This window comes from Cynocephalus volans, chromosome 2 (assembly GCF_027409185.1).
Source record: "Cynocephalus volans isolate mCynVol1 chromosome 2, mCynVol1.pri, whole genome shotgun sequence".
In the NCBI taxonomy this organism is placed as follows: domain Eukaryota; kingdom Metazoa; phylum Chordata; class Mammalia; order Dermoptera; family Cynocephalidae; genus Cynocephalus; species Cynocephalus volans.
In genome coordinates, this window is record NC_084461.1 from 185,169,658 (window position 1) to 185,196,973 (window position 27,316).

Genomic DNA, 27,316 nt, shown 5'->3' on the forward strand with positions numbered 1-27,316 from the left:
GGGGTGTCTGCAACTCCTTTTCCAACCTGGAAGGGAAGAAAGTTTTCAGTGCTGGCCTGGAGAACTGGTTGTTAAACACTTGTCAGAGGACCCATCGTGGGCTTTTCAGGCAGAAGGAGAGAGGTTTTGGGGAAAGGTGGAGGATCCAGGTGGGCCATGTGCTCAGGGCAGGGGCCGCAGGGAGCTCCCTTATAAATAAGGCTTTCCTGGCCCCCAGGCCCACAGCCAGGTGCAGGACACTGAGGCCCCCATGCCTGCGCTGGTGGGCAGGGGCTCTGGCATCTCAGCTCACAGCAGGGAGAGGCATGTGTGGGAGCACGTGTGGGTGTGTCTTCAGTGGCCATGTGCGTCTCTGATTCAGTGGAGGAGATGGGGGCTGAGTGATGGAGGGGGAGTTACCTGTTAGTGTTATTTTGGCTGCCGGGGGAAGAAGAATGGACTCAGATAGGGTTAAACTGAAAAGGAATTGGTGTAGCTGAAAAAATCTGCTGGGGTGGACTTCAGGAATGGTTTGATCAGGTTATTTCTGTGCAGGTTTTTCAATTTCATATGTTAGGACATTGACAAACTGGTTGCTGTTGTGGTGCCTGAATTCCTGTAGCAGATTTGAGTCTTCTAGAGCCCGAGAGAGAACTGCCCATTCTCAGGCCCTCTCACAAGTGCTCTGATGAGGCCAGTTGAGGTCATGGGTCCCTCTGCACCAGTGCCCGATGCCAGGGAGATGGAATTACATGACTGGTGTTGGCCCATCCAGGCCTTTTCTAGAGCTGGGGAAGATGTCATCGGCTCCACCCAAGCCACTGGCTGCTAGGAGATGGTGGGGGGATGGGATGAGACTTGGGGATGCCTGAGAATGTCTGCCCTGTGGGGGAGAGGTGGTAAGGATGGGGGCTGCTGCTTCCTGACGTAGGGTTTCTGTGGGCGGGAACTGGGTTTGTCACCCCTTCCTCAGTTGGGTTGAGGAGGAGCGTGTGAGGTGGCCCCTGGTTCCTTTCTCAGGGTCAGGTCCACTGGGCACCAGCTTCCAGAGAAGCACTCCCCGCCCACGGGGTTGGCTCAGTCGTGTCCAGTGCGTGTACACCTATAGAACACAGTAGGTGATGACTGAGTGTTATTTAAACTGAAATGGGCAGGTGACTGAGTAGTAGGCAGAGAGACAGAGTGGGTTAGCTGATTTGATGTCTTTGGGGCCCTGGTTGCTTGCAATCTTTGAGCACCTACTATGTGAGAGGCTCGCAATTGCTAAGACACAGGCCCTGTCCTCAGACCTGCAAGCTGTAGAGACAGATCATGTCTACAAACAAGTGATAGCAGCAAACACTGCCTTTGGGTGCATGTTGTGTTCCAGCCACTCTTCTGATCCGTCTGTATTCTATACATCAGTGCATTTAGTCCTGTGCAATGGGCACTTCTTTAGCCCCATGTTTCAGCTGAGGAAACTGAGGCACAGAGAGGTTAAGTAACTTGCCCCAGATCACACAGCTGGGAAATGGTAGAGTTGGGATTTGCCTGTGCAGAGGGGTGGGACCTCAGTGTTGAGGTGGGAATGACAAGAAAGGAGCGGCTGTGTGCAGATCTGGGGGTCAGAGTGTCAGGCAGAGAGCACAGCAGGTGCAAAGGCCCTGAGGTAAGAATCAGCTTGGGGCAAAGGGACAGAATGGAGTGGGATCAGTGAACCAAGTTGCCTAGAAACTTTTGCCCTCAAGCTCAGATAGAGCATTTAGATTTTATTCTAGACACAGTGGATACTTAATTTATTCCTAATAAATGTATTCTTAGTAAGGAATACAAAGTCCTTATTATAAGAGTATTCACTCATACAGAACATTTGACAGAAGAATACCATGAACACCTATGTGCCCACCACCTAGAATCAGTGATGGTTAACATTTCCTTATATTTGGTGTGTGTGTGTGTTTGTGTGAGTGTAATATAAATATAAACGTGTTTGTTGTTGAACTATTGGAAAAAAAGGTACAGAGGCCCAGAACTATTAGAAAGTAGGGCCCTTAATAAGCACTTCCGTCTCTGTCTCCTGAGAGGAAGGAAATTCTCTTATGATGACATCTAGGAATTACTAGCAATTCACCATGATCTTCAGGCCTGGGTCACACTGACCTGCCCCCAGTTGCCCCTGCTTGGGGGAGGGAGGAGATCCGATTTGCAGTTGAAAAGGATCCCTGTGGCTGCTGGAGCTGGAGCTGGAGCTGGAGCTGGAGCTGGAGTTCGGGCTTCTCAGTTCTCAAAAAAAAAAAAATCTCAAATAGCTCCTTTGGAAGGCCTGCAGAGGGGTTGGAGGGGATCTTGGCTTATTTAAAGATAGAGAACAGGCAGGCAGGAACGGGGAATTCTAAGAAATTTGGGGTGGCTTTGCAGCCTAAGGAGAGGCCCTTGTAAAATGTATTCAGAACCTACAGAGGCTGTGATGGGGAGAGCGGCTGTGATAGGGAGTGAATTTGGAATTGTCTCATTCTTGTTATAGAATAAGCCCAAAGCCCTTGACTTCATTGTTTTCAGCAAGGCCTGGGAAGGCGACTTGGTCAAGAGGGTGCCTCAGCCCTCAGTCCGACTGGAGGACCTCCTCAGCAGGTCACTGGGGCCTGCCTTTCCTTGCCAAGGGATGCTCGGCACCAACATGGATCCCTGCCTCGTCCCTGCCTCCCTGCCCAGGCCGACCTTGTCTCTCTCCCTGGGAGGCTGAGCTCAGCCCCTCAGGAGGCCCGGTTGGCTCCATGAGACACACAAACTGTGGGCCCAGGGGCAAGTCCATCTTGCGCCTTCTCCTTGGCAGACTCTGGTCCCAGCACCCCGCAGACTGGCAACACTGGCCTCCAGTGGGGAGGGGAGGTGTGTGTGTGAGAGAGGAAGAGAGAGATGGAGAGATCTGCTTCCTCCTCTGGCCAGCGGGTCCACCCCCTAGAGCAGTGTCACTGCTGCCCTGGGGACAGGCTGGTGCCTCCTGCAGTGTTGCACTGTCCCCAGGTGCCCAGTGGACTGAGTGCACACCCAGCGCAGTGGACATAGGCACAGACTACAGCAGGCCGCATTGTGGTTAGACCTGGAGTGGGGATTTCCTTGTCCTGGGCAGACAGCAGAGCCTCCTCCTCAGGAGCTGCTCAGGCCTGGGGTCGTGGCACATGCGTGGAGGTCCTTTTGTTCCACCTGCTCTCCACAAGGGCCCCCGGCAGAGCTGGGACGTGTGGTCTGTGGGACTCATGGTGGGCCGAAGCCGGGCTGATCAGTGGTTCTTGCTGGTCCTCACCAGTAACTGCGTTTTTTCCCTTGGCTGGCTGTGTTGTGAACTTTTACCTTTTCTTCAGCTGACACATTTTCTTGAACTCACCCATCAGACTGGATCCTCTCTGGCCCAGTTGGGATGTGGCGTGGGCTGGCTCTGTTGTTCCCCATCCCTGGCTGGTGGCTGATGTGGCCATTGTCTGTCACTGGAACTGAATCTTGGTCTCCAGCGGGTTCTTGGAACAGCCCATACACATGGGGTCAAGTCCTGCGCTCCCTCAATACCAGCCTGACCACCTCTTGGGGACCATTGTGCTGCTGGGTTTATCGAGGATGGAGATCAAAGGTTGCCCTTGGTCAGAGGCTGAAATCCGGGACAGGTGGGATTTCTGGGCACCAGGACCAGAGAGGAGTTTTCTGATTACTCTGAAGTGTCAAGTGGGTGTTCAGGGAAACTCCAGACCACGCCATCTGTCCACTGCAGCTGTTAGAGATGGGGTGACTGGTGTCGCACGGGTGACCAGACACTCCCTGCCTGCTCGAGGCTCATGTCATCTTGGAGATGAGTAAGCCAGGCAGCTACATTCTGGGCTGGTTTCGGGTCTTTTCTCCAAGGACATGCAGCAGGCATCAGTGTGGTTAGATGTGGAGAAGGACTTCTGTAGGGCACAGCCTCCTCTCCAGGAGCTGTTCCAGTCCTTACACCCAGTCCTTGGGGTTGGGAAGCGTGGCTGAGCCTGAGGCTGGGGAATGAGGAGCTGCTCAGAAAGCAATGCTTTTCAGAGAGCGCCCCTCTGTGGGCCTGGCAGACACAGGGCTGCACTGCCCAGTACAACTTATTGTGACAGCAGAGATGGTCTTTGTGCTGTCCACTGCAGGTGGTAGCCCCAGCCACCTATTGCTGCCGAGTGCTAGAATATGTCTGGTAGACTAGGGATCTGAATTTAAAATTTTATTTGATTTTATGTGATTTAAGTTTAACAGTCATGTGTGGCTGGTGGCTTCTGTATCCTCTTGAATGGGCCAGGACTGGGAGGCTGGTTCACCAGGAAGGAAGGTGGCCACGTCACTCACAGGAAGCCTGGGGCTTCTCTTTAGGGCCCAGGTCTGCCCTGTGTCTCCCTGTGACCACTTGTGTGTGTGTGTGTGTTTGTGTGTGTCCTGTCTGCCTGTATGTCTGTCATTTGCCTCTGTGACTGTCTGCCATCTGTCTGCCTGTGACTATGTATATGTCTACCTGTCTTCTGTCTGCCTATATGACCATGTGTGTCTGTCTGTCTGTTGTCTGCCTGTGTGACGGCGTGTGTTGTATGTCTCTGTGTGTCTGTCTGTCGTCTTTCTGCCTGTGAGAGTGCAGAGTGGCTGGGTGTGGGATGCGGGGCAGCTGGGCATCTGGGTGGTGGAGCTGCTCCACCAGTGCCCGCTCTCTTGTCACCTCCAGGAGCAAAAGTTCTGCCAGCGCTATGACCAGCTCATGGAGGCCTGGGAGAAGAAAGTGGAACGCATTGAGAACAACCCCCGGCGGCGGGCCAAGGAGAGCAAGGTGCGCGAGTACTACGAGAAGCAGTTCCCCGAGATCCGCAAGCAGCGGGAGCTGCAGGAGCGTGTGCAGAGGTGAGCCAGGCACAGCCATCCTCCCGCCCCCACCCCCTTGAGACATATCGGGGACCTGGTCAGCTGAGACACCCCCAGCAGAGGAGGCCAGGCCCATCTGAAACACTAAAGCACAGCAGGGTCTCAAACTGGTGGCCCAGGGGCTACATTAGGCCCTTGGATGTGTCACTTAGAGCCTGCTTGGCATCACGCTTATTTGGAACTTATACACATTTTGGTGGGACAAGCACTCCTTCCAGTGTGCCAGGAGCTTGTGCTTGCACAGCCCCTGAAGGCAGTCAAATTTGAGACCCCTGGTGTGCTATAAAAGGGTAGTGACCTGGCTTGGAAACCAGGATCAGGTTCCAGTCTCATATGGTGGCTGTGAGGATCGAGTGAGATCCTATGCAGGGAGGTGCTTGGTGACAGGAAGACGTGGTTTCAATGTCATTTTTTCTTTTGCTACGTAGACCAGGTAATGGTTCATTAGTGATAATAATAAACACTTTTACTCTTTACCGAACACCTCACGGTCTATATCTCATTGAATTTCTCATAACAGGCCCAGGGAGCTGGTTGTTACATTTTTGTCCCCATATTACAGGGGAGGAAACTGAGGCACAGAGAGTAACACATGGTCACAGGGCCAAAAAGATAGAGCTAGGATTTGAACCCAGATTTTTGTGGCTGGGCTTTTCAGGGTGCCTTAGGAAAAATGAAGGGGCTGAGCCCCTACAAGTTCTCAGGATTTGCCATTCCTGGGTTGGGGAGGGGGCTTCATGTCCTCCCCTGGACCTCTTTGCCTAGGGCTAGCCATGCGGGTGGGAGGCCCAGCCCCTCTGCCACCTCCCTGCTCACCCGAATTCCACCTCTGGGGAAGTTGTAGGTTCAGGTGCCGGCTGAGCATCCCTAGCTGCCTAGGGGATGGTCCTGAGTATGTCCCTTTGGTCCCCAGCAGGGTGGGCCAGCGTGGCAGTGGGCTCTCCATGTCGGCTGCCCGCAGTGAGCACGAGGTGTCTGAGATCATCGATGGCCTCTCGGAGCAGGAGGTAAGTCCGTGGCCCTGACTCCAGCCTCAACTCCACTTCCCACACACCTTGCTGCAGGGGGAGGGTCCAGCAGGAAACAGAATTCACCCAGGATGGTTTAAATTAAGGGGTGTGTTATGGAAGCATGGGCAGAACCAACATGGGATATCAAGTCACTCAGGACTGGGAGTCGTGGGAAGCCATAACCTGTCCCAGGGCCTGAAGGGGTGAGTGGAGAGATGGGTGTTAATGGGGCCATGGAGGAAGGGCCACCTGGCAGCAGACCAGGGAGGGTCACAGCCACTGCCCGCTGTTGGATGGATCCTGGACATCACAGTGAGGAGGGAGCTGAGGGTTGAGGACCCTACCTCTTGCTCCTCCCACCTCCTGCCTCCTTTCCTCACTTACCATTGGCTGAGCCCACGCAGCAGTCAGTGGGCAGGAGTGCCTGAAAGATGCAGTCTCTAGGGTCAACCTCCCGGGTCCAGAACCTGGCGGGCTGGGGGGCTTGGGACAGCATGCCAGGGGCAGATGGAGAATTCCCATCCCACTACCCCGCTGGGATCTTCTCACAGGAACCTCAGCCCTCCTGCTCAGCATGGCCTCTGTTTCCCCTGGGGCCTCCCCAGGGGTGCCTGGACACCTGGAGAGTCAGCCTAAGTGTCCCTGGCTGTGGTCATAGGGGTGTGGGTGCAGAAATGGCCAGGAAGCAGAGACGAGGCATTTTTCTCCTGGGGAAGGGGTTGGTACCAGCCTGTCTCCCCTCCCCCCCCTGCAGGTCTATGGGTCCAGCATCCAATATGACATTCACCACCCCCATGTTCCCAACACCATGGTAGACATGAGAGAGCCACACATGGAGGGGGGCATGTTTCTTCTTCCCTGGGGACTTTTCGTCCAAGGAGAGCTTTCGTCCATTCAAATGAGAGGTTATTGTAGCTCCAGCTCAGTACAGCTGAGCTACCCGTGGCTATTTAAATTGAAATTCATTAAAATGAAATAAAATTAAAAATTCAATTTCTCAGTCGCACTAAGCCCATTTCAAGTGCTCAGTAGTGACTCTTGGTTAGCGGCTCCCACACTGGACAGAGCAGACAGCAAACACCTAGTAAAAAGCCAGAAGGGAAGAGCAGGGGGTCTGGCTGCCTGTGACCAGGCCTGGGGTTCTGCCCTTACTGCGGCTCTGGGGACAGCCAGGGGAGGTCGGAGGTGATGGACTGGAGGGCTGCGCCACGTGCTGGGGAGACTTGGGTCTCGGAGGGGAGAGGCTCCTCTCCCAGCTGGGGGTTGGAGCTGTGCCCCTGACCGTGCCCTGCTGGGAGTCCTCACACTGACTGAAGAGGTTGGATGTAGGCAGCTGGGCAGCCGGCTGGTTTGAACTAGCTGACCTTGGCCATGCTAAGCCCTCACCTGCCTCCAGAGACGGGTAATTAATCACCAGTAATTGGCTGGCTGCAGAGATTTGGGGAAGTGAGCCCAGCTGAGTGGCGGCTCAGAGCCTCTTAAGAGACACCCCGATGCATTAGGAACAAGCCCCCTGACTCCTGTCATGTGTGGGGCTGGGCGGGCTTGATCCTAGAGCTGGATGCCAAGGCTTGGGGGAGGAGATGGGTGGGGAATGGTTCTGTAGTCTCACCAGACTCTCCACCGACTTGTCTTCATGCCCCTGGGCTGCCACCACCTCCCTGCCTACCCCGAGGGCCCCCCCACTTGCCCTCTGATCCTGGGTGGCAGGGCATGTTCCCCGAGCGAGTTTGGCCCAGCTGGGTTGAACCTCTTTCCTGTAGTGTTTTATGGCCTTTACATTTCCAAAGGGAAGATTCATTGCTCCCCTCCCGTAGATAAGGCGGCTGCTGCTCTCTGCATTTAATTTACAGCCCTGCCCACCATAAACCTGTCTGGGCTACCTTTAAATTCTTTCTCCCCCAACACGAGTTCTTATTATTTTTTAACTCATCATTCTCTTTCTCTTTGGTTTCAAATATTCCCGCTCTGGCTGAGAGAATCTGTACCCTCTGCACCTCACCTACGTCTCCAGCACCAGCGGGAGTCCCTCCTCCGCTCCTGCCGCAGCCTGCTCACCCTGACCCTGCCCTCTGCCTCTTGCATTTCCTTCCAGAACCTGGAGAAGCAGATGCGCCAGCTGGCTGTGATCCCACCCATGTTATATGATGCCGACCAACAGCGGATCAAGTTCATCAACATGAATGGGCTCATGGACGACCCCATGAAGGTGTACAAAGACCGCCAGGTCATGAACATGTGGAGCGAGCAGGAGAAGGAGACCTTCCGGGAGAAGTGAGTCCTCCCTTGCCTGGCCTGGCTGAGAAACCCGAAAGCTCTCCAGGGGCTGCTGCAACTCATGACCACATGCTGTGTTGCTTAAAACAATAGGAATTTAGTTCGTTCCTCATGGTTTTGGAGACCAGAAGTCCAAATCAAGGTGTCAGCAGGGTTGGCTGCTTCTGGAAGAAGTGAAAGAGCATCTGTCTGTTCCAGGTTCCTCTCCTGGTTTCTGGTGACCACCAGCATTCCCTGGCATTCCTTGGCATGTAGATGAATCACTCCAATTCTCTGCCTTGGTCTCACGTGATGTTTTTGTGTGTGTTTCTCTCCTCTTATAAGGTCACCAGTCGTATTGAATTTAGGGTCTGCCCTATTCCAGTATGACCTCATCTTAACTAACTATATCTGTAAAGACCCTATTTCCAAATAAGGTCACATTCTGAGGTTCTGGCTAGACAATGGATTTGAGGGTGACACTGTTCGACCCAGTACAAAGTGCAAAGGCAGCCTCATGGGAAACGGATGAACAAGGCAGGAGGATCTTAGAGGCTGGGCCGCAGTCCTGGGCAGGGATCTGAGGCTGGCCAATGGCTTTTTGGTTTTCTCTTGAAAAACAAAAACAAAAAAAAGGTGGCAATTTGTTGAGCAGCTCCTTGATCCCAGGTGCAGTGCCAGTATTTTCTACGCTTTGTATGTTTGTCCCTCTTATCCCTCCGAACAGCCCAGCCAGGCTGTCCCCATTACACAGGTGACAAAACAGAGGCCCAGAGAGGTGAAGACGTTTAGCAAAGGCCACACAGCTTGCATGCAGTAGAGGTAGGGTTCAGACTCCCTCAGCTGGAATGGAGAGGCTGTGTGGGGTAGGAGGAGGGATCCAGGGAGCAGGGGGCTTTGGAAAGCAGAGACAAGAGTTAGGTACTAAGAGGTGAAGCTTTGGGGAGATCTTAAGTGACACAGTGTTTGGGGGAGACAAGTGTGGAGCTTCCAGGTGGAGAAAGACCCCATCCCCCCCAAAACTGAAGAGTTGTGTCTGAGGGACCACCCTTCATGGTGAGGACCTGGGATGTGACATCCAGGCAAAAGGAGACCCTCCCTTCCTGGTCGAGGATCCCCAGAGGAGATGGTGGGTCCCCATGTCTGGTCCTGCTGAGCCACCTCACCCTGGAGACAGTATGTTGTAATGACTGCCACCTATAGGCTGGGCTCCCTCCCCAGGTCTTAGAGCCTCCTCAAGACCCAGGAGCCCCATGAAGCAGGAGAGTGGGAAACTGAGGCACAGACAGTGCTTGGCCAGGAGGGCACGTTGGGACCAGACTTTTAATCTGTCCCCACAGGCTCAGCTGCTGAGCCACTGCCTTCCCCTCTGGAGAAGGCCTTGTCAGTAGCAAAGCCACCTGCTGGGGCCTAAGCCCGAGGACTGGGGTTGTCTCTGCTCTGGCTGGGGCATCAGGGAGGAGTGTTTGACAAAGTGCCAGGTGGGGCCCATGGGCTGTGGTGACCCAGGGTTCTGGGCAAGGCTAGGGTGGGATGAGCTGGTGCAGATACCAGGACTTGGATCCAACATGAGGGGCGATCCGAGAGGGTCTTAGGTGGAAAATAACATTTTTTAAGAATAGCTTTTAATTATGGAAATTTTATTTTATTATTTATTTATTTTTTTTTAAAAGATGACCAGTAAGGGGATCTTAACCCCTGACTTGGTGTTGTCAGCACCACGCTCTCCCAAGTGAGCAACCGGCCATCCGTATATAGGGATCCAAACCCGTGGCCTTGGTGTTATCAGCACCACACTCTCCCAAGTGAGCCATGGGCCGGCCCTTAATTATGAAAATTTTAAAACACACATAAAAAAGGAGGGATGATATAATGAGCCCTTGGGTGTCCATAGCACTGATCCTGCAGTCGTCAGTAGGAAACGACACTTTGGGGAGTGGTTCCCATGGCATGCTTGGGTTTTATTGCTTGGGGACAGAAAAACCCTGTTACTTCGTGGCACGTGCCTAGGTCCCCATGATAGCGGACATAACGTTCTCCTGTCCAATCAGGTTCCATTGTAATGTATCATACAATGTTATGAGATTTTTTTTTTGGACAGAATCTGAACCCTTGACCTTGGTATTAGAACACTGTGCTCTAACCAACCGAGCTAACTGGCCAGCCCTTATTTTACAATTTTAAACCAGGGAGGTGACAGCAGGATAGTGACAGATGCTAAGAATTACTGTTGCATTAGCTATTTAAATTCCTCCTGGTATATTTGATATTTTAACTTTTTTATGTTTTCTAAAAGAAATAGAAAGAGTTGTTTCTGGGTTGATTGCTGTGTCTTCAACCTTTCTGGAGATTTCATGTTGTTCTTCAGGCCTAATGATTTCTTACTCTATTGATTCGGTAGCTGACAAACGGGGGCCCAGGCAGGGCTGGTGTCTGCTGGCCTGTAGGGCTGGCTTAGCTGGGGTCCTGTGTGAGGAGTGGCTTGGCAGTTCATGTGTCTCTTAAGGAGTATGGTTTCGGTTTGAGGTCTCATTTGCAGAGGAATCGATAGCAAATGGAAATCAGAGCCTTTGAAAATCATGTGTAGATGACGTGGAGCTCCACCACACAGGTGGTTCGACCTCCAGCAAGCCACCCCTTTCTGAGCCTCAGTTTCCTCACCTGTAAAATGGGTATGGCAGCAGTGCCTCCCTCATTCAGCTGTCATGAGGTGCCTGTTGCAGGGGATGCAGGCAAGGGTTGGGGGTGGGTGGGTGACCTAGTTTAATTCGTGGTCTCTTGGTGCCCCCATATCTGCCTGGGAAACCCATATCTGCCTGGGAAACCCGTGGAAGAGATTTGGGTGGGAGGAAATGTCACTAGGACAAGGAAAGGGAGGGGAAGGGCAGGATTCTATGTCTGGAAAAGAAGGTTTTAGGACAGCACCAGCTCTGCCAGCTGCTTTAGGCGGGACCTCAGGTCAGGGAAGCCTGCCACTCTGTGCTGGGCCGCGTCCTCCAGGAAGAGAGAAGAGGCCATTCCGGATTCAGTGTCTGGCTGGGGAGCAGGGGAGCGACCCCTGGACCCCTGCCCAGCCATCTGGAGGGCCAAGCAGGACAAGCACCTTGGGTGGACACCCACGGCCCTGGCCTTGCTAGCAGCCACTGCTGTCCCCAAGCAAGGCCATGGGGTGGTGGCACGTCGTGGGGACACTGGAGCCAGTGACTCCACCCAGCATCCCTGGGGCCCGAGCAGGCCATGACCCACATCCCCGCCCCTGCTGGCTGCCTGCTCCTTTGCCCTGACATTTCAGCCTGGCCGAGCGGTTTCCCAGTAATCCTCCTGGCTCCGCAGGAAGCCAGTTGGTATGGCGCCAACGCCCCGCCACCCCTGTCAGCTTAAGTCCATTCTTGCCGACTCCTTGGCTGGCCTCCCCGCCTCCCCACGGGCACTTGGAGCCTCTGCTCCCACCTCTCCCGGGGAGGCCCAGCAGCCCAGCAGGCTGCAACCTCGTTGGTAGGGGCCCCACTGTGTTCCCAAGCAGGCCCTGTGTGGGCCGGGCGAGGCCCAGCTTCCCAGACCCAGCTGGAGAGAGAAACAAAAGCAGATTTTAAAAGGGGGGGAACCCCACCAAAGAGCTGCATGTAATGTCCTCATTTTTCCTGGAAGCCGCCTCCAGCAGGACAAACAAATATATTTTCAAAGGCGCTAAAGCCAGTGACTCACTCCAAGGAACGCCCTCTCTTACCCCTGGGTCCCCACCCCGCCCGCCGCAGCCCTTCCCACACCCCCCTGGGCTTAATTGCTCCGAGTGGGGCGGTGCCCGTCAGGCCGGGCCTGTGGAGGTGGCGAGCGCCCAGCAGCTTGCCGACCGTCCGGCCGGCCCAAAGGGAAGCCCCCCTCGGCTGTGTCTCACGTCCACCCTTCCCTTCCCGCAGGTTCATGCAGCATCCCAAGAACTTTGGCCTGATCGCGTCGTTCTTGGAGAGGAAGGTGAGTCGCTGCCCACCGCCAGCAGCCACCCCGTGCCCCTCTGGCATCCACTTCCGTAGGCACTTCTGCTTGGGCTTGGGGTAGGGGACCCTCCCTCCCTGCCCAGGAGGCCTCTGCCTGCTTGGCCCCTCGCTCCAGCTGCCTCTGGAAGTCCTTCCCCTGCTTCTTCCCTTCTGGGAGAAGCGCACAGGCCCCGCCCCGGCCTCCCGGGCCCTTGGGGGAGGAGCGTCAGGTTCCTGAGTGGCTGGGAAACCCAGGAGAGCTGGGGACCAGACAGGCTTCCCCCAGCCCCGTGTGCCGGCTCTCCTGCCAGCTCCTCAGATGTGCCAGCAAGCGTCTGGCAAATTGGTGATGGGCGTGGGAAGCCTAGCATCCCAATTAAGGCTTTGTGGCCAAGAATGGCATGCTTCCAGGGGACTGGATGAAGTGACCTTTCTAGGTCCCTCTGATGGTCAGTGTGTGCTTTCTAATGCCCCTGAGGCCAAGCCAGGCATGTGGCTGGCAAGTCCCCATCCCCTTTGGACAAACGTTCGCATAGAACTGACTCTTGAACCCCATCTTGCCCTTCACACCCAAGCCTTGGTGGCCCCCCTTTTCGCTCTGGCTCCCATTGGCAGGTAGATGAAAGCATCTCCAGATAATGGTAAAGCCCCTCCTTGGACACCCCTAAGGCTGGCTGAGCAGTGCCCGGAGAGACCATGGGTGGGGGAGGAGATGTCGTGAGTGGACAAGGCTGTGCCCTTGGAGCCCCGCAGCATCATGGGAGGGCGTGAGAAGGGCCCCCAGCAGTGGTTCACTTTCTGGGGGCTGCCATGTGTGTACTTCCAACAGCATTCTCCTGAGTCAAAAGTTTCCAGCTTATTGAACCCCTAGTGGAGGCCTCAGGATTCCTGATTGTGGGAGGGAGGCCGGGTACAGGATCCAGGCGGTTCTTTTAAAGGATAACAGTTGTTCCTATGTCTGCCCCTAATGAGATGATAACCATAGAAGGAGGGAGATGGGCCTGCGTAAGGGGAAAAAATCTCTCCGTGCCTGAAAAACCAGTGTGGAGCAATGAGCCCTATAAATAGCCTGTCTTCTGAGTTAGTGACGCCGTCTCCCGAAGGGTGTGGCCAGCCCAGCCGACTCCACGATAGGGCTCCCTGAGATGGAGGCAGGGCATTTCAGAATTTGGTAATTGAGTAATCCTGTTTGGGATCGAGGGGATCAGAAGTCCCTACTCTGGAGAGAACTTTATGGTGTTCTCTGGCTAAGAGGTGGCCCAGGATGAGACTTAAATAGAGCTTCCAGAAGGGTCTGGAGGAGCAGGTGCCGAGTGAGAGGCCGGCAGGACAGGCGGGTTTTGACAGTGAGTGGGCCGGGTGGGGAGCCAGGTGCACGGCCAGCCTATGCCGGCTGCAGGGTCAGCCTGTCCTTGCTCAGTACAGGAAGCAGCTCTCCTGAGTTGTTCAAGGATAAGTCGGGCACCCACATCACCTGGTTTGCAAATAGTGGCATCTGATTATAAAACGTGTTTCTCAACTGTAGGTCATGGTAGTGGGCCAGGTTTAGCCTTGCTGGGGGCTGCCTAAGAGCAGCCTCTGTTAGTGGTGTGTTTCTGGTGGCTTTTTGTTTAGGGCAGTTGGAGGGTAGAGGCCCAGCCCACCTCTGCATTAGACAGGCCTCATGGAATGCCCCTCACAGCGGTTCCTGGCTTGGCACTGGCTCGAACATCCTGGAAACATTTTATATCCTATTAGAGAAGGCTGCCAGCATTAGCGGACTGCCGCCTGGAGCCAGGCTTTGTGCCTGCAGGTGGGGACTCATGGCATTGGTTTCTGAGGGTGCCACTCTTATTAGTCCCATGTGGACAAGGAGGCAGTGGGGGTTCAGGGAGGTCTGGTCACTCACCCAGCTGGCAGCAGTACCAGCATTCAGACCCATATCCACTTGGAAAAGGCCATGGCCAAGAAAGAAGTAAACCTTGAAGAGTCACATGGGGACATGGGTTAGTCCTGTGGCACAAAGCTTGGAACAGGTTGTTTGGAACCCCAAATACTAGGGAAGAGGAGGCTCAAATGAGAGGAAGGACTACACACCTGGGTTTGGGGAAGGCTTTGCATTTGCCCAGCCATGTGCTGGAGTCCTTGTTTTTCATCAGGACTGAGGATGGCATATAATTATGTCATCAATACCATTAACAGCAGCAGCAACAGTGATAGTAGTAACAGGCAACACTTCTATAGTGTTTACTCTGTGCGGGACATTGTCCTAATACTTTGCATGCATATTAATTTACCTGATCTTCACAACTCTGTGATGTACTATTATTTTTTTTTTATTTTTTTATTTTTTTATTTTTTTTTAAAAGATGACCGGTAAGGGGATCTTAACCCTTGACTTGGTGTTGTCAGCACCACGCTCAGCCAGTGAGCGAACCGGCCATCCGTATATGGGATCCGAACCCGGGGCCTTGGCGCTATCAGCACCGCACTCTACCGAGTGAGCCACGGGCCGGCCCTGTGATGTACTATTAGCATTCCCATTTTACAGATGAGAAAACTGAGACACAGAGGTTAGGAAACCTGCCCAAGGTCACCCAGCTGGTATGTGGAGGAGCCAGGATTTGAACGCAGACCTGCTGGCTCTTGGCTCCTTGCTCTGAACACCCACACTGTCCACTCCTCAGTGTTCTTCTCTTTGTCTCGCAGACGGTGGCTGAGTGTGTCCTCTATTACTACCTGACCAAGAAGAATGAGAACTATAAGAGCCTGGTGAGGCGGAGCTATCGGCGCCGCGGCAAGAGCCAGGTGAGAAGCGGGGTGGGGTTAGGCATCCTCGCTTGGTGGTCAGCATCCCACATGATTGGCAGTAACCATCTCCACGCTGATGTTGCTCAGGAGCTGGCTCCCTCAGTACAGACCCTCTCTGGGGCTGTTCGCCTTGCCTGGCTGTGGTAAGCTCCCCCAGCAGCAGAGAAGAGAGCTGGGGAGAAGTGGCCACTTGCATTCTCAGCCTGGAAAATTCCAGAATTCCTGGCTGGTTGATCCTTGGTCTCTGTGCTTAAAGGGCCACATTTTCAAAGCAAGGGTTTCCCAGGATGACTTGGGGTGGTCCACAAACTTAACGTATTTTAAATTTCAATAGTTTTGTGTGTTTATTTTAATGCATATTTGAAAGGAAAAGTATCTACTACCTCAACCTACCGTTTTTCAGACATCATTGCTTAGGATGAGACTGAAGTATTATTTACATGAGGGCAGAAGTTGGCAAACTGTGGGCTAAGTCCAGCCTGACACCTGTTTTTGTGAATAAAGTTTTATTGGAACACAGCCACGGCCATTCGTCTGCATGTTACCATGGCAGCTTTAATGCTACAGCTACAGAGTTAAGCAATAGTGACAGAAACTGTATGGCCTGCAAAGCCTAAAATATTTACTCTCTGGCCCTTTATAGAAAAGTTTGCTGACCTCTGAGTTAGAGGAAAAAGGAGTTGGTTTGAAGAAATACTCAGTAAATAATGGTAGAGATGATGGGCTCGGGAGAACACAGTTGAAAGGGGATCCTGGGTACTTGGTGTTCGGGAGATAGAGTGAAAGGGATGGATTGGTTTTGCTGCTGGGCTGCTGAGGATCAGCTCAGAGCAGATGCTGGGACCGCCTCCTCCCAGGATTTAGGGTGGGTGCTTCTGTTTGATGCTGGATTACACCCACTGAGGCTTTTCCTCTCTGAGGGCCTCCGTGGCCTGGTGACCCCAGGGGAGAGTGACAAAGGCCAGGAGCAGCACAAGCTGGGATGGTAGGACCCTGCAGTTTTCTTAGGTTGGTGCTCCCTGACATTGGCACCCTCTAGCCCCCGACTCCCCAGGGTTGCCCGCCCACCCTCCCTTTCCCAGGCTGACAGAGGTCAGCACCCTTAGGGCGTCAGGGTCAGCCATCACCAGTGGGGTCCTGTCGCAGTGTCCACTGTGAAATTACCACTCTCCTGTTAGCCTAAGCAAAATCTAGTTAGGGAAGAGATCTGTGGACAGGGGAGTAAACCACCCTTGCTGCATTCTGAACATCAGGCTGAAATGACTGGGATTGACTTGTCTACCCAGATCATTGGAGGGTGGCTGCATTTGGTTTGCGGATAGGGTTTTCCTGTCTCATTTTATGTAGCCACAGTTGGCTGCCCACTTGCCCTTCTGATAGATGTGTAAAACCAAGGCTTAGTGGCATGGAACTGTGTAATTCCCAAGATGTTTTAGAAATTTAAGTGCATTGAGGAATTTTCTAGACTAAGAAGCAAAAGGTCAAATAAATGCCATTAGGGAACATGAATATGCTGAGGTGTAAGAGGCGATAGGGAGTGGTGGGGATTGTGGCAAATAGAAGGGGAGCTAAAGGCCTTTAGATGTATTTGGAAAATGTCATCAAGTACTTGTTGAGTACCCACTGTATGCCAGTTCTCTTGCTAGTCTTCCATGTCCCCCTCCCACTGCCTTTGTGGGGGCGCCGAGGGTATGCTCATGGCAGGGGTGCTTCCTGGTGGTTGGGCTAGAGGCTCTGAAAAGGAGAGGGCCCATCTCCTCCCCCTGTGCTGAGAGCCATATATGCACAGAGGGAGGCAGAAAGACTGTGTGTTGATATCATTTTAGGAAGGGGAGTATCCCTGGGGCCGGGGCTGTGAGTGCCCTGCTCCTCCTGTCCTGGGTGCCTGGCCATTCACTCTGTGGCATGAGTGCCCTGTTTGTAGACTCATCTGTTCAGGGACATGTATGTGCGCTGGGCATTGGGGGCTCCATGCTGGTTGTGTAGAGCAGGCATAGGTCTCCCGAAGAGGCTAAGCCTGCCCAACAGGAATGGGGCTGGGGAAGGTCCTTGAAGACTCGGAGTAAAGGGCCCCAAAGATGAGGCTGAGGAGCAGCCACTTTGGTGGACAGGGGTGGAGCTGTGGTGTCCTGGGCAGAGGGAACAGCTGGTGCAAAGGCATGGGGACATGAGAGAGAGCGTGGCATCTTCAGGAACAGCAGAGATCCCAGAGTCTTTGGAAGAGAGGTCCCCGTCCCTTCCAGGACCTTAAATGAATGAAGAAATGGGAGAAATTCATGGGACCTTCTTTCTCTTGCTGGATAAATAGAAATGTTTCTTTACCCTGTGGGAAATAGAAGTGAAAACTCGGTGGTAAATGGTAGCTCACACTTGACTTTAGTGTCCATGGGAGGCAATAGGGAATGATGAGGCCTGTGGCTCACCGGAGAGCTTGTGTCCCAACTCAGCTCCAGCTGATTCTTGGCCACGTGGCCCTGAATTGCCAAATCTCCTGGTTTTTGCTGATGAGCTAGAAGTCTGGTTTTATATGAAATTTCCTGATTATTAAATCTTAAGTAGCATTAAAAAAAAGAAAGGAAAAAAAAAAAAAAAACCCCACGTACTATGTAGGCCAAACAACACATATCTGCTCTTGAAATCTGTCCCCAGTCCCAAGTATAAGACCACTGGATTAGACTGTGGTAAAGCTGCAGAGAGGTAAAGAGAGGATTATATGACTTGGAATAAAGGTCAGGCCAGGCTGGAGCACTGGGGAAGCTCTGGAATGTTTTACAGCAGAGGAGAGCATGCCCCTCTTTTCATCCAAGATGTCCTAGAGGATTAGCTGTGGTATCTGTAGCGCCTGGGAGTTGTGGGGCTTCTCTGGTGAGGTTCACCCTCTTCTCAAGCTGGTGTCTCAGGCTGGGGCTCCCAGGCTGGAGAATTGATGCCTCTGCTCTGCCTGTCCCAGAAAGACAGAAGAAAGCATGGCAGCTGCCCATCTCTCTCCGTGGGGGATGGGACATATCTTAAGGGACCTCCCTTCCTCTGATCAGTGGGGCTGCTACCGAGGTGCTGTTGTGGCCCGGGCCCTGCCAGGGGTGGAGATTTACACTTGAGTCCTAGAACAACTTCCCTGCCAGGCAGATCCACAGCCCTTGCCACCACCTGCTGGCCCAGTTCATGGAATAAAGCGGACATTCCCAAGTGGTGACTTTGGAGCCAAAACTCTTCTCTCTGCCCCGTGTCAGCAAAATAAATGGCAGACTGAGGCCCCACACCCTGTCTTGTTAGTTCGAGATGCAATTCCGGGAGCCAGCCTGAGCTTCTTTATCTCTGGTTGGTTTTCTAAAACCTGTGACTCTGCTGATAAATCGCCCAGTGAAGAGGATGGGCCTTTCCCGTAGCCTGGTGTGGAGTGGGCTTGGGAGGGTACAAGTGGGTGCAGGCAGAGGTGGGCTCCAGGTGGGCTGATACTGTCAGCGGATGGAACCTGCAGCTTCTTAATGAGGGAGGCGGGGTAAGCGGAGACCCCCCCCACCTCACCACCCTACCTCCGTTTAGCCAAAACGGCCAGATGGGGCTGGTGACTGACCAGGGGCTGGGGGGCCGTCGCCCTCTGCCCAAGACACAGATGACAGCTGTTCTGTCCCATCCTTCTCTCTGACACACATTCGCGTCCACCCCTGGCATCTTGGGGACCTTGGGATCAGGCAGGAATCCCAGGCCACAGAGCACATGCCCCCTCGCCCTGCACTCCTTCCCTGGCTGCTGTCCCGGGTCATTCATTCACGCATCTCTCCCAACCCTCCAGAACACAGCCCCTTCCCTCCAGCCAGGACATCGCCCCCTCTCTCCCCAGACAGCCACAGGGAGATGGGTGATGGGTCATTCCCAACAGATGAGCCTGGGGAGGTCTCGGATGGAAGAATGGGTCAGGTTCTCCCTGCCGTCCTGGGGCCCCTGGTTTTGAAAGAAGGTTTAGGTGGTCTCAGACAATATTTGTTGGAGCGTGGTAGGGGGCATTGGGAGCCCAGGGAGACATGGGAGCCCTGTGGAAACTTCAGGGGTGCCAGGCCCTGAAGTGCCATGGGGATGGGGGTGCTGCTGACTGCTGTGATGGTGGTGGCAATGACAAGGATGATCGTAATGGTAGCACTAACCGTAAGTACATGCTGAGAGCTTGATGGGTTTTAACTCAAAACAGCTTGGTGGCAGAGGTACTGTAATTATCCCCGTTTTATAGATGAGCAAGTGGAGGCATAGGGAAGTGAAGGAACTTAGAGGCATCTGCTGTGAAGCGACAGATCAGCATCCAAACCCAGCACGCTCAGCCACTGCAGCTGAAGGGAGGGCCCCCCAGCGGTCCCCTTTTCGCCACAAAGACAGTCTTTCAGAAGCTGGCCCTAATTGATCACGTAGGCCTGTGGATTCTTCTCTGGTCTGTGCCAACTCTGCTAGTTCAAGGTGGCAGACAGGGCTCACTGTGAGGCTCCATTTTGGAGGGGGGTGGATACAGGAGGGGGACCCAAGTGGGCCGGGCTCGATCTGTGCCGTGGAGGCACCCCCTGATATGGGGGTGGCAGGTGGGACCTGCCCAACTGATCCTGTGTCCGGAGCTCAGCCTCCACCCCACCCTGTGTCTGCCTCTCTATTCTCCTTGAGAATCCCCCTCTGTCCCCGGCCCTCTGCTTGTCCCTCAGTTCCTGGGGCCAGCAGCCAGTAAGTGTCTCTTTCTGTCTCTCTTGGCTCTCCTTCGCACCCTGTTACCATATATGTCTCCAGGGAGTCACTGAGGGCTGTCCCTCTCTCCTTCTCTCTCTCTCTGTCTCTTTTCTCTCTCCCTCTCTCTCTCTCTCCTCTCTCTCCCTCTCCCCCTCCCTCTCTCTCTCTCCTCCTCTTTCTCTCCTTCTCTTTCTCTTCTCTGTCTCCCCCTCTGTCTCTCCTGCACTCTCTCTCAGTGCCCCAATCCCCATGCACGTCCCCCTTCTCTCATGGGTGGCCGACGGCCACAGAGGCTGCTGTGGGTGGCCGCAGAGAGGCTGTGGTGCCTGTGGTCCTGGCGCAGTTCCTGTGGCTCTGGGCCACACTGTCACTAAGGACAGCCACAAATGGCCGCTCGGCTTGTCAGCACAACAGATACTGCTCGCATGGGCCCTCCCACCTCATTCTCCAAGGTTGCCCACCTGCTCACCCCAAGAGGTGTGTGTTCATGCAGGGAGCATTTATAGCGTGCCTACTGCATGCCAGGGCTGTAAAACTTGACCTTTGGAGGTGAATCAGACCATAATCCTTCAGAAGACTGGCATGAAGGGATCAGCTGAGCCTGGCTTGTTCAACGCCCCAGACTGTCTCAATTAACAGCCTCAGAGGTAGACACCAGGTGGGACTTTGAGCGTTGGAGAGTGGGCACAACTGCCCTTCTCAGGCCTGATGGGTTCTATGTGCCGCCTGTGGAAGGTGCATTTCCTGAGTTGGCTGGTTCATAGCCCAGGCCCAGAGATGGGGATGTCCCTCCCCTTGCCACTCCTGCCTCAGTGGGACTAAAGTCCAGGCAAGGAGGGGAGGCGTGGTGGGCTCTGAGAGGAAGGGGAAGCAGAAGCCCTTGGCACTGGCGGTAAGAAGCAACTCTCCAGGGACATCTGGGCCATGTGCTCTCTCTGGCGTTTAGACCCCCTGCCTCCTCCAGACGCTGCAGCCTGGTGTCCTGGGTGTCCTATCCAAGGTCTGCATTTCAGGGGATGTGAGGGCTGTGGAAACACAGATCACGGGGCCAGGGCCTGAGACTCTGCATTTCTACCAAGCTTCCAGGCACGGGTCGGGCACTGAGAGTCTCGGCCCTGGGGATCAGCCCCTGAGCAGGGAGCAGGAAGGCGGCGGGGGCAGTCGAGCTTTGTGGGGGTGCACTGGAGCTACATGGCTTGTCTGAGGGGTCCCAAGTTGGTCTCTGACAACCTAGGCCAGGGCCCAACTTGGGCAAGGCACTCTGAGCCATGTAGCTGCCTGCAAGGCTGCCAGCCAAAGGCACTCGCCGTGGCTGGGCAGCAAGTTTCTTCTAGAAGGGAGACCTGGCCTGTCCCTCCAGGGAGGTAGCCTTCACATTTGCATATTTGCAAAGCTACACTTTATAGATGTCATGACCTGCCCAGATGCTTAACCACAGCATGTAGTGAGACGCCACCACATCATTCAGGGGACACCTACCCTGTCTGAAGCATTCAGGCCAGACCTGGACCTCAGTGACTGGCCCTTCCCTGTCCGTCACCCCCACCCTGCACACGCTCTACCAGAGCTGTTTATTTGTCCACCATTGCAGCAGCTAGTTTCAAAAACATGGATGGTTATAAAGTGGAACATAAAACTCCTTGATTGAAAGTGCTGGCCATTGGAAGTCTCTGGTCTCAGACCCTCAGATCTGTAGCGCCTGTGGCAGCCTCCACTCTGTCCCTCAAAGAGCAAGGCCCACCCTGGTGTCTGCTGTGCTGGCCCAGCCCTGTGGTTGGCTGGAGGGAAGGGATATGCTCTGGCCATTTGGCAGGATCGCCTTCTTTTTTAGTGGAGGGTGCCATCCACCTTTCGGAAGCTTCTCTGTATTCTGACAGGGGGAGATGCAGGCCTAGGCATAGACTTTTAGAATGCCAGTCCCTTCATACCCACCCTGACAAGAGCCCACATGCTTGACCGTTGGTAGAAGAGGGCCAAGCCCCCACCTCCTGGAGCCTGGCCCCTGTAATTGGCCATGAGCGGCCAGTGAGCGTGCGGGCTGGGCTGTAGCCCAAGCATCTTCTCCTGGGCTCCCCGGCCCTGCCGCCTGCCCTGGGTGAATCACAGGCCATGATGGGGGCTGGCTCAAGCACTGGGTGACGGCACAATGGTTTATAGTTCATGATTCATAGGCGGAGGGGCCACGTTATCCCAGTTAATTGCAAAACCAGAGTGCAGGGACGCTGTGGTCAGTAGATGGCCCAACTATGCAAATCGTCGGGGAGCTGGGAATGGAAGGCTGACTAGTCCAGGCAGCAGGGCCCGACCCGTGGCAGCAGTGACCATGGGCCAGCCACCCGCCCACCGCGGCCCTCGCACAGCGATGGGGGGCTCATGCAGCCGAGGGGGCGTGTCCTCAAGGGTGAGTGCTCCTCATCCATCTGCCAGGGCCATGTGACCACAGAGGAGAGGGGACGGAGGAGAGGGGGTGGCTGGGACTGTGGGGATGGGTCAGGGTTTCCTGAGGGCCAGTGTTGCCTGTTGCCTTCTGTTCCTGAGGAGACGGGACCTGGGGACAGGAAAAGTCTGTCCTGGTCTCCACGTGTCCTGGTCTGCCCCTCCCGGCCAGCAGGAGCCCAAGGGAGGAAGTCCAGGGAGGGGGAGGCTGCACGTCCCGCCGCTGTCTGGCCTGCACGTTCTCTGCAGCTCTTTGGTTTCTGGGTCCCCGTCCAACTTCCTCACTTCTGTCCCTCTGACCAGGCCCCTCAGCCCCAGGTCCCTTGTGTTTCTCTAGATTGATCTCTCTCTTTCTGTTTCCTGTTTCCATTTCTCCCTCTCTTTCTGGTTCCCTGTTTCTCTGTGTATGTACACATGACTCTGTGTCTGTTTCTCTCTTCCTCTGTCTTTTCTTCTGTTTCCCTTTTTTCTGTCTCTTTATCCCTGTGTCTGTGTCTCTTGACTGTTTCTCTCCTCATCTCTCCCTAAGTCTTTAGAATACTCTCTCTGTCTCTGTTTCTCTTCCCCTTCCCTCTCCCACACTGCCGCTTCCATCTCTCTCCTCTCCCAGCTCCCTGCCAAGGGACAGGTGACCTTGTCCCCATTGCTGTGGCACTCCAGCAACCCCTATGCTTGGGCAGCTTGCACGGAGAACAGTGTGACTGGGAAGCCATTCCAGGGAGGGACCAGCCAAGCAAGGTCTGCGGGGGAGGGACAGCTGCTGTGGGCTGGTGCTGGTTCCCAGGGCCTGGCCTTCCTCTGCAGTGTGGTCTGGCTGGTGCAGTCTGGCGTGGACTGTAGCAGGCCAGAGTCTGCTGAATTGCCCCAGGCTGGGTTGTGCCTGCCAGGCCCACCTGGTGAGCATGTCTGGGGCTGAGCCATGATGGGCCTCCAGACTGGGGATCCAGCCAGGTGGCCCAGGCCTGCAAGAGGTGGCCGACTTCTACTCTGCTGAGGGCAAGCTGGGCTGGGAAGGATTTGGGTGTAGATTTAGGGCTAAAAGGAGCAGATATCTCTAGTTCCCTGCCCAGCTTTGTGCTCAGAGGGGAGAGACTTGCAGGGGCTTACCCAGGCCCTCAGTTGACCAGACATGCCCCGGGGGATGCTGTTCTCAGGGAAGGCAGCTGGTGGGTGGACCCCCAGGAGGGACGCAGGAGAAGACCAAATCCCAAGGACCCTGGAAGCTGAGTCGCTGGTTTGGGAGAAGATGCATGTGGCCTCCATACTGGCCAGGACACAGAACAGGGGGGACTGGCTCTGCGCCAGCCGCAGCCGAGGCAGACCACATCAGAGGGATGGAAGGAGATGGAAAATGTGAGCATTGACCAGGCAGTGGATCCATCGGACTCCAGTGGCAAGAGGAGGGGGCATCTCAAGCAGGGCTACTAAGAGGCAGGAAATAGTTCCCAGGCGGCAGAGGGTAGGGCCCCATAGCTCACAGGCAGCAGATTGTCTTGGGGGGACTGGCTGTGTCTGAGTGCGTCCTGTAGTGCCTTCGCAGTGGATGAGACAAGCTGACACCTCCATGTGGATCATGGACGATGCACAAAGAAGTTAGCATGACACTTCAAGGTGCAGTTAAGGGCTACAAAACAGCAAGCCAGGATCAGAAGGCAGCTGATGTGAGGCAGGGCAGCTTTGGGGGAGCTGACCCCCAGGCTTCTCTGAGGAGGTGTCACGTGGGCTTAGATGTGAGCAATAAGGAGGAACCGGCCAGGCAGAGGTGGGTGGAGGGCATCCCAGGCCGTGGGCACAGCACATACAAAGGCCCTGAGGTAGGGACAAGTGTGGTGTCTTCTGGGAGGCAAATGCTGAGCAAGGAGGCAGTGGCCCTATGGGAGGTGGGTGAGGTAGGCAGGGGCTAGATCATTCTGGCCTTGTGGTGAGGGCCACAGATTTTATGGGCTCTGTTTTAGGATTTAAAACAAAGCCTTGGCTGCCACGACCACACATCTGTGTAGGCAGAATAGATTTGCACAGTGTGTGTTAAATGTTGCTGATGTTCTATTGACCCACATCTATATGTAAGTAGAATGCTGCTAAATGTTTAACACCCTGCTTTCTGTGTGGGGAGGCCCCAGTTGGTAGCAGATGCCAATTGCCGTGGTGTCAATAAATACTCCCTCCATGCCTGATTCCAGGTTCCCAGCGTGATGATGTCACCAACATGGAATTGGGAAGGGATGCCCACGGCATGCTGTTATATCCCATTTCCACCATACGGATACAGTTGGCGGAAATAACCTCAAGAGCATAGATAATAGCCACATGGAGTCAAATAATCAGGAAGTGATGCACTTCGAGTACTTATATCCTTTGTTTTTATTATAATTCCTTTGATTATAAGGTTATGTGTTTCAGTTTTTAATAATGGCCATGTTTAATAGCTGGCCTTCAAAATAGCTAGAAATTTAAGTGTACTCTCATGCGCTGGTACGCGCTGGCTCCAGCACGCCTCTGTATGTCTTAGAAAAAGACGCCTCTCCTGGACGAAGATGGTGTTCCCTGACTGCATTTTCCCCAGGAGGGACAGAGGAACTTGATTAAAGGGGCAAAGGCCAGGTTAGGGAAGGGACTGCCAGCAATAGAAAACTCTGTTCTGCCTGGCACTTGACCCCTGACCCATGACCCAACTATTCACACCAACCTCAGGCCCCTGGATCCCTTTTCCCCAACTGCCAAGACATGGAGGGTGTAATGAGAGCATACTTCTCTAGGACTCACTTTCTGGGGGCACCTGGCACGTAGTAGATGCTCAGTAAAGTGTTTGTGGAATGAATGAATGAGATTATGCCAATGTCAGCGTTGCTGCATGTGGGAAAGGTCTTGTAACATGTTTTTAAGGACTCATCAAGAATTAAACTCACAGCTCCTACCTGAGTGGTCGGCACTACCATCTCGCTGGGCTTCCCTTTCATTCCTGGGATCCATCATCACCCTCCCTCCACTTGCTACTGAACTGCCTGTCCACATCAGGCGGATCACGGCGCCCCCTGCTCACCCACCCTATCCACCTTCCGAAAAAAGCTCCCAGTCGCTCCCGCTACCATTAGGTGCTGCCTGTATATTTCTGAGCGTAGGTGTTAGACCTGGCCAGGCTGTCCAGCCGTGTCCCAGTGTGTCACTTGGTAAGCACAGCGGGCATTTTCACATCCTCATGCCTTTGCCCACATAGGTCCTTTTTTCTCATCCTTCATTACCACAAGCCTTTAGAGATGGCTCAGAGGCTTCCTGTTCTGCCAAAGCCTCATCCCTGGTTCCCTGCAGGTCAGGACGCCTCGCCGCCACATCTGTGATGTGCTTGTGCCTTTTAAATGTTTTCTCATCACCAGAGCCTCCATCTGTCCTGTCATAGTTCCTGTCTACATCAAGTTCTGTACAGATGGGGTCAGCATCTTTCTGTGGCTTGGTGTCCCCCTTAGGGTCTCATAAGACGCTGGTGGAAGGAATGAACTGTGCAGTTTGGCTTAAATGGGTGTAGAGAGGAGCCGTGATCCCCCAGCCTAGAGTGGGAGGCAGAGCACCTGGCTTGTAGGGTCTTGCTAGGAAATGCTGTGTGACTTTGGGTGAGTTGCTTAACTTCTCTGTGTCTTTGTGTTCTCATCTGTAAAACAGGGGTAATACCAGGGTTTTGTGGGGGATTAAAGTAACCAACACGTATGAAATGAGGAGAAGGCCTCATCAAATGTTTGTTGTGCTCGGTAAGCATTCGTTTTCATTAAGACTGTTTTCTGTACATCCCCAGGTCCAGGGCTTTAGCACAGGTTCGGAGGTGCAGGTTGCTTGTCCAGCACTCATCACTCATTACTCTGCAAGCAGGGGTCCCTTGGGGATTTGAACCAATGGGTCTGGCTAACCATTGATCCAGTCAGGTTTTCCGCAGAGTTGTGCTGTGGTTTGGGGGGACTTCCCTACCAAGCTCTGGGCACACAGCCCATTGTTGGCCTGACTGATGACATGTCTGAAAAGGAGAGATAGACCTCCACCATGAGCTCTGCCATCATCTGAGATGGTGGAGTAAGGCTTCTAGTTCTTTCTGATTCTGTCCTGCAAGCTGTGGGAACGGCTTCCACAGGTGTCATCTGCTGTCAGTGGGAAGGGTCCTATATGCTTTGTGAGACTAGGACCCCGAAGGCCTTGCTGTGCAGTGGGGTCCTTGGACCAGCTGCATCAGTCTCCCCTGTGAGCTGGTTAGAAATGCGGAGTCTAGGCCAGCCCCATGGCTCACTCGGGAAAGTGTGGCGCTGGTAGCGCCAAGCCTGTGGGTTCAGATCCTGTAGAGGGATGGCCGTTATGCTCACTGACTGAGTGTGGTGCAGACCGCACCGTGCCAAGGGTTGCGATCCCCTTACTGGTCAAAAAAAAAAAAAAAAAGAAATGCGGAGTCTTAGGCCTGGCCCCAGAGCCATCAAATGGGAATCTGCATTTACCAGGATCCCAGTGGATTAATGTGCACCCTCAGAGTTGAGTAGCATTGGTCCAGAGCAGGTTGGGCAAATGATGGCCCCCAGGCCAAATCCGGCCCATGATCTGCTTTTGTAAAGAAAGCTTTATTGGCCCACAGCCATGTCCACTTGTGTATGTGATAGCTGCTTTCACACTACAGCAGAGTAGTTGCAACAGAGACCATGTGGCCTACCAAGCCTAAAATATTTACCATCTGGCCTTTATGGAAAAAGTTTGCCAGCCCTTGGTAAAGCACTAGTTCTCCAACTTGGCTGCACATTGGAATAACCTGGAATTTGAAAATGCTGATGTCTGAGACTCCACCCAGAGATTCTGATGTCACTGGTGCGAAGTGTGGCCTGGGTGTCAGGATTTGCAGAGCTCCTCAGGCCATCCAAATGTGCAGCCTTGAGAACCAGGGCTCTCAAATGCCTGTGACATCCAGCAAGTGCAGTTCTGCAAGTATGTGGATGGGCCTGAGAACCAGAAGTGCGCCCTAGTCTGTGTGAATCCTGTGTTGAGCGGGATGTCGTGTTTGCTGCCATACAGCAGAGAAGCCTTTATGAGATTGAGCCTCTGACTGTGGGGAGCTGTTAGCTGGGGCCTCCTCTGCCTGCATAAATCTCCCAGGAGTGAGTAGGAGCGGCCCTAAATCAGTCCATTGGCCTCCTCCACGCACCCCTGCGAGACCGGGCAGATGTTCGTCGTTAAGGCTGCCAGGTCTCTCCTGCTTGAAAGCACATTTTAAGGCCAGGGCTGCGCTGGTATTTCTCCCTTTCATCTTCCTCC

The 27,316-nt window shown here is 54.0% G+C and overlaps 1 protein-coding gene across 16 annotated transcripts in view; it reads left to right on the forward strand.

Moving 5' to 3' along the window:
* The window catches only part of NCOR2 (nuclear receptor corepressor 2), a 216,809-nt gene that overhangs the window by 116,016 nt on the left and 73,477 nt on the right, over positions 1-27,316 (forward strand). For 13 of the 16 annotated variants that reach the window (XM_063086077.1, XM_063086064.1, XM_063086066.1 and 10 more), the window contains exons 10-14: positions 4,679-4,851; positions 5,786-5,879; positions 7,978-8,156; positions 12,056-12,110; positions 14,801-14,899. In XM_063086077.1, coding sequence (XP_062942147.1) covers positions 4,679-4,851; positions 5,786-5,879; positions 7,978-8,156; positions 12,056-12,110; positions 14,801-14,899 — 600 coding nt within the window. Of the gene's footprint in view, positions 1-4,678; positions 4,852-5,785; positions 5,880-7,977; positions 8,157-12,055; positions 12,111-14,800; positions 14,900-21,823; positions 22,008-27,316 lie in introns of those variants that run through there. The other 3 variants (XM_063086078.1, XM_063086079.1, XM_063086065.1) reach the window with 2 other exon arrangements.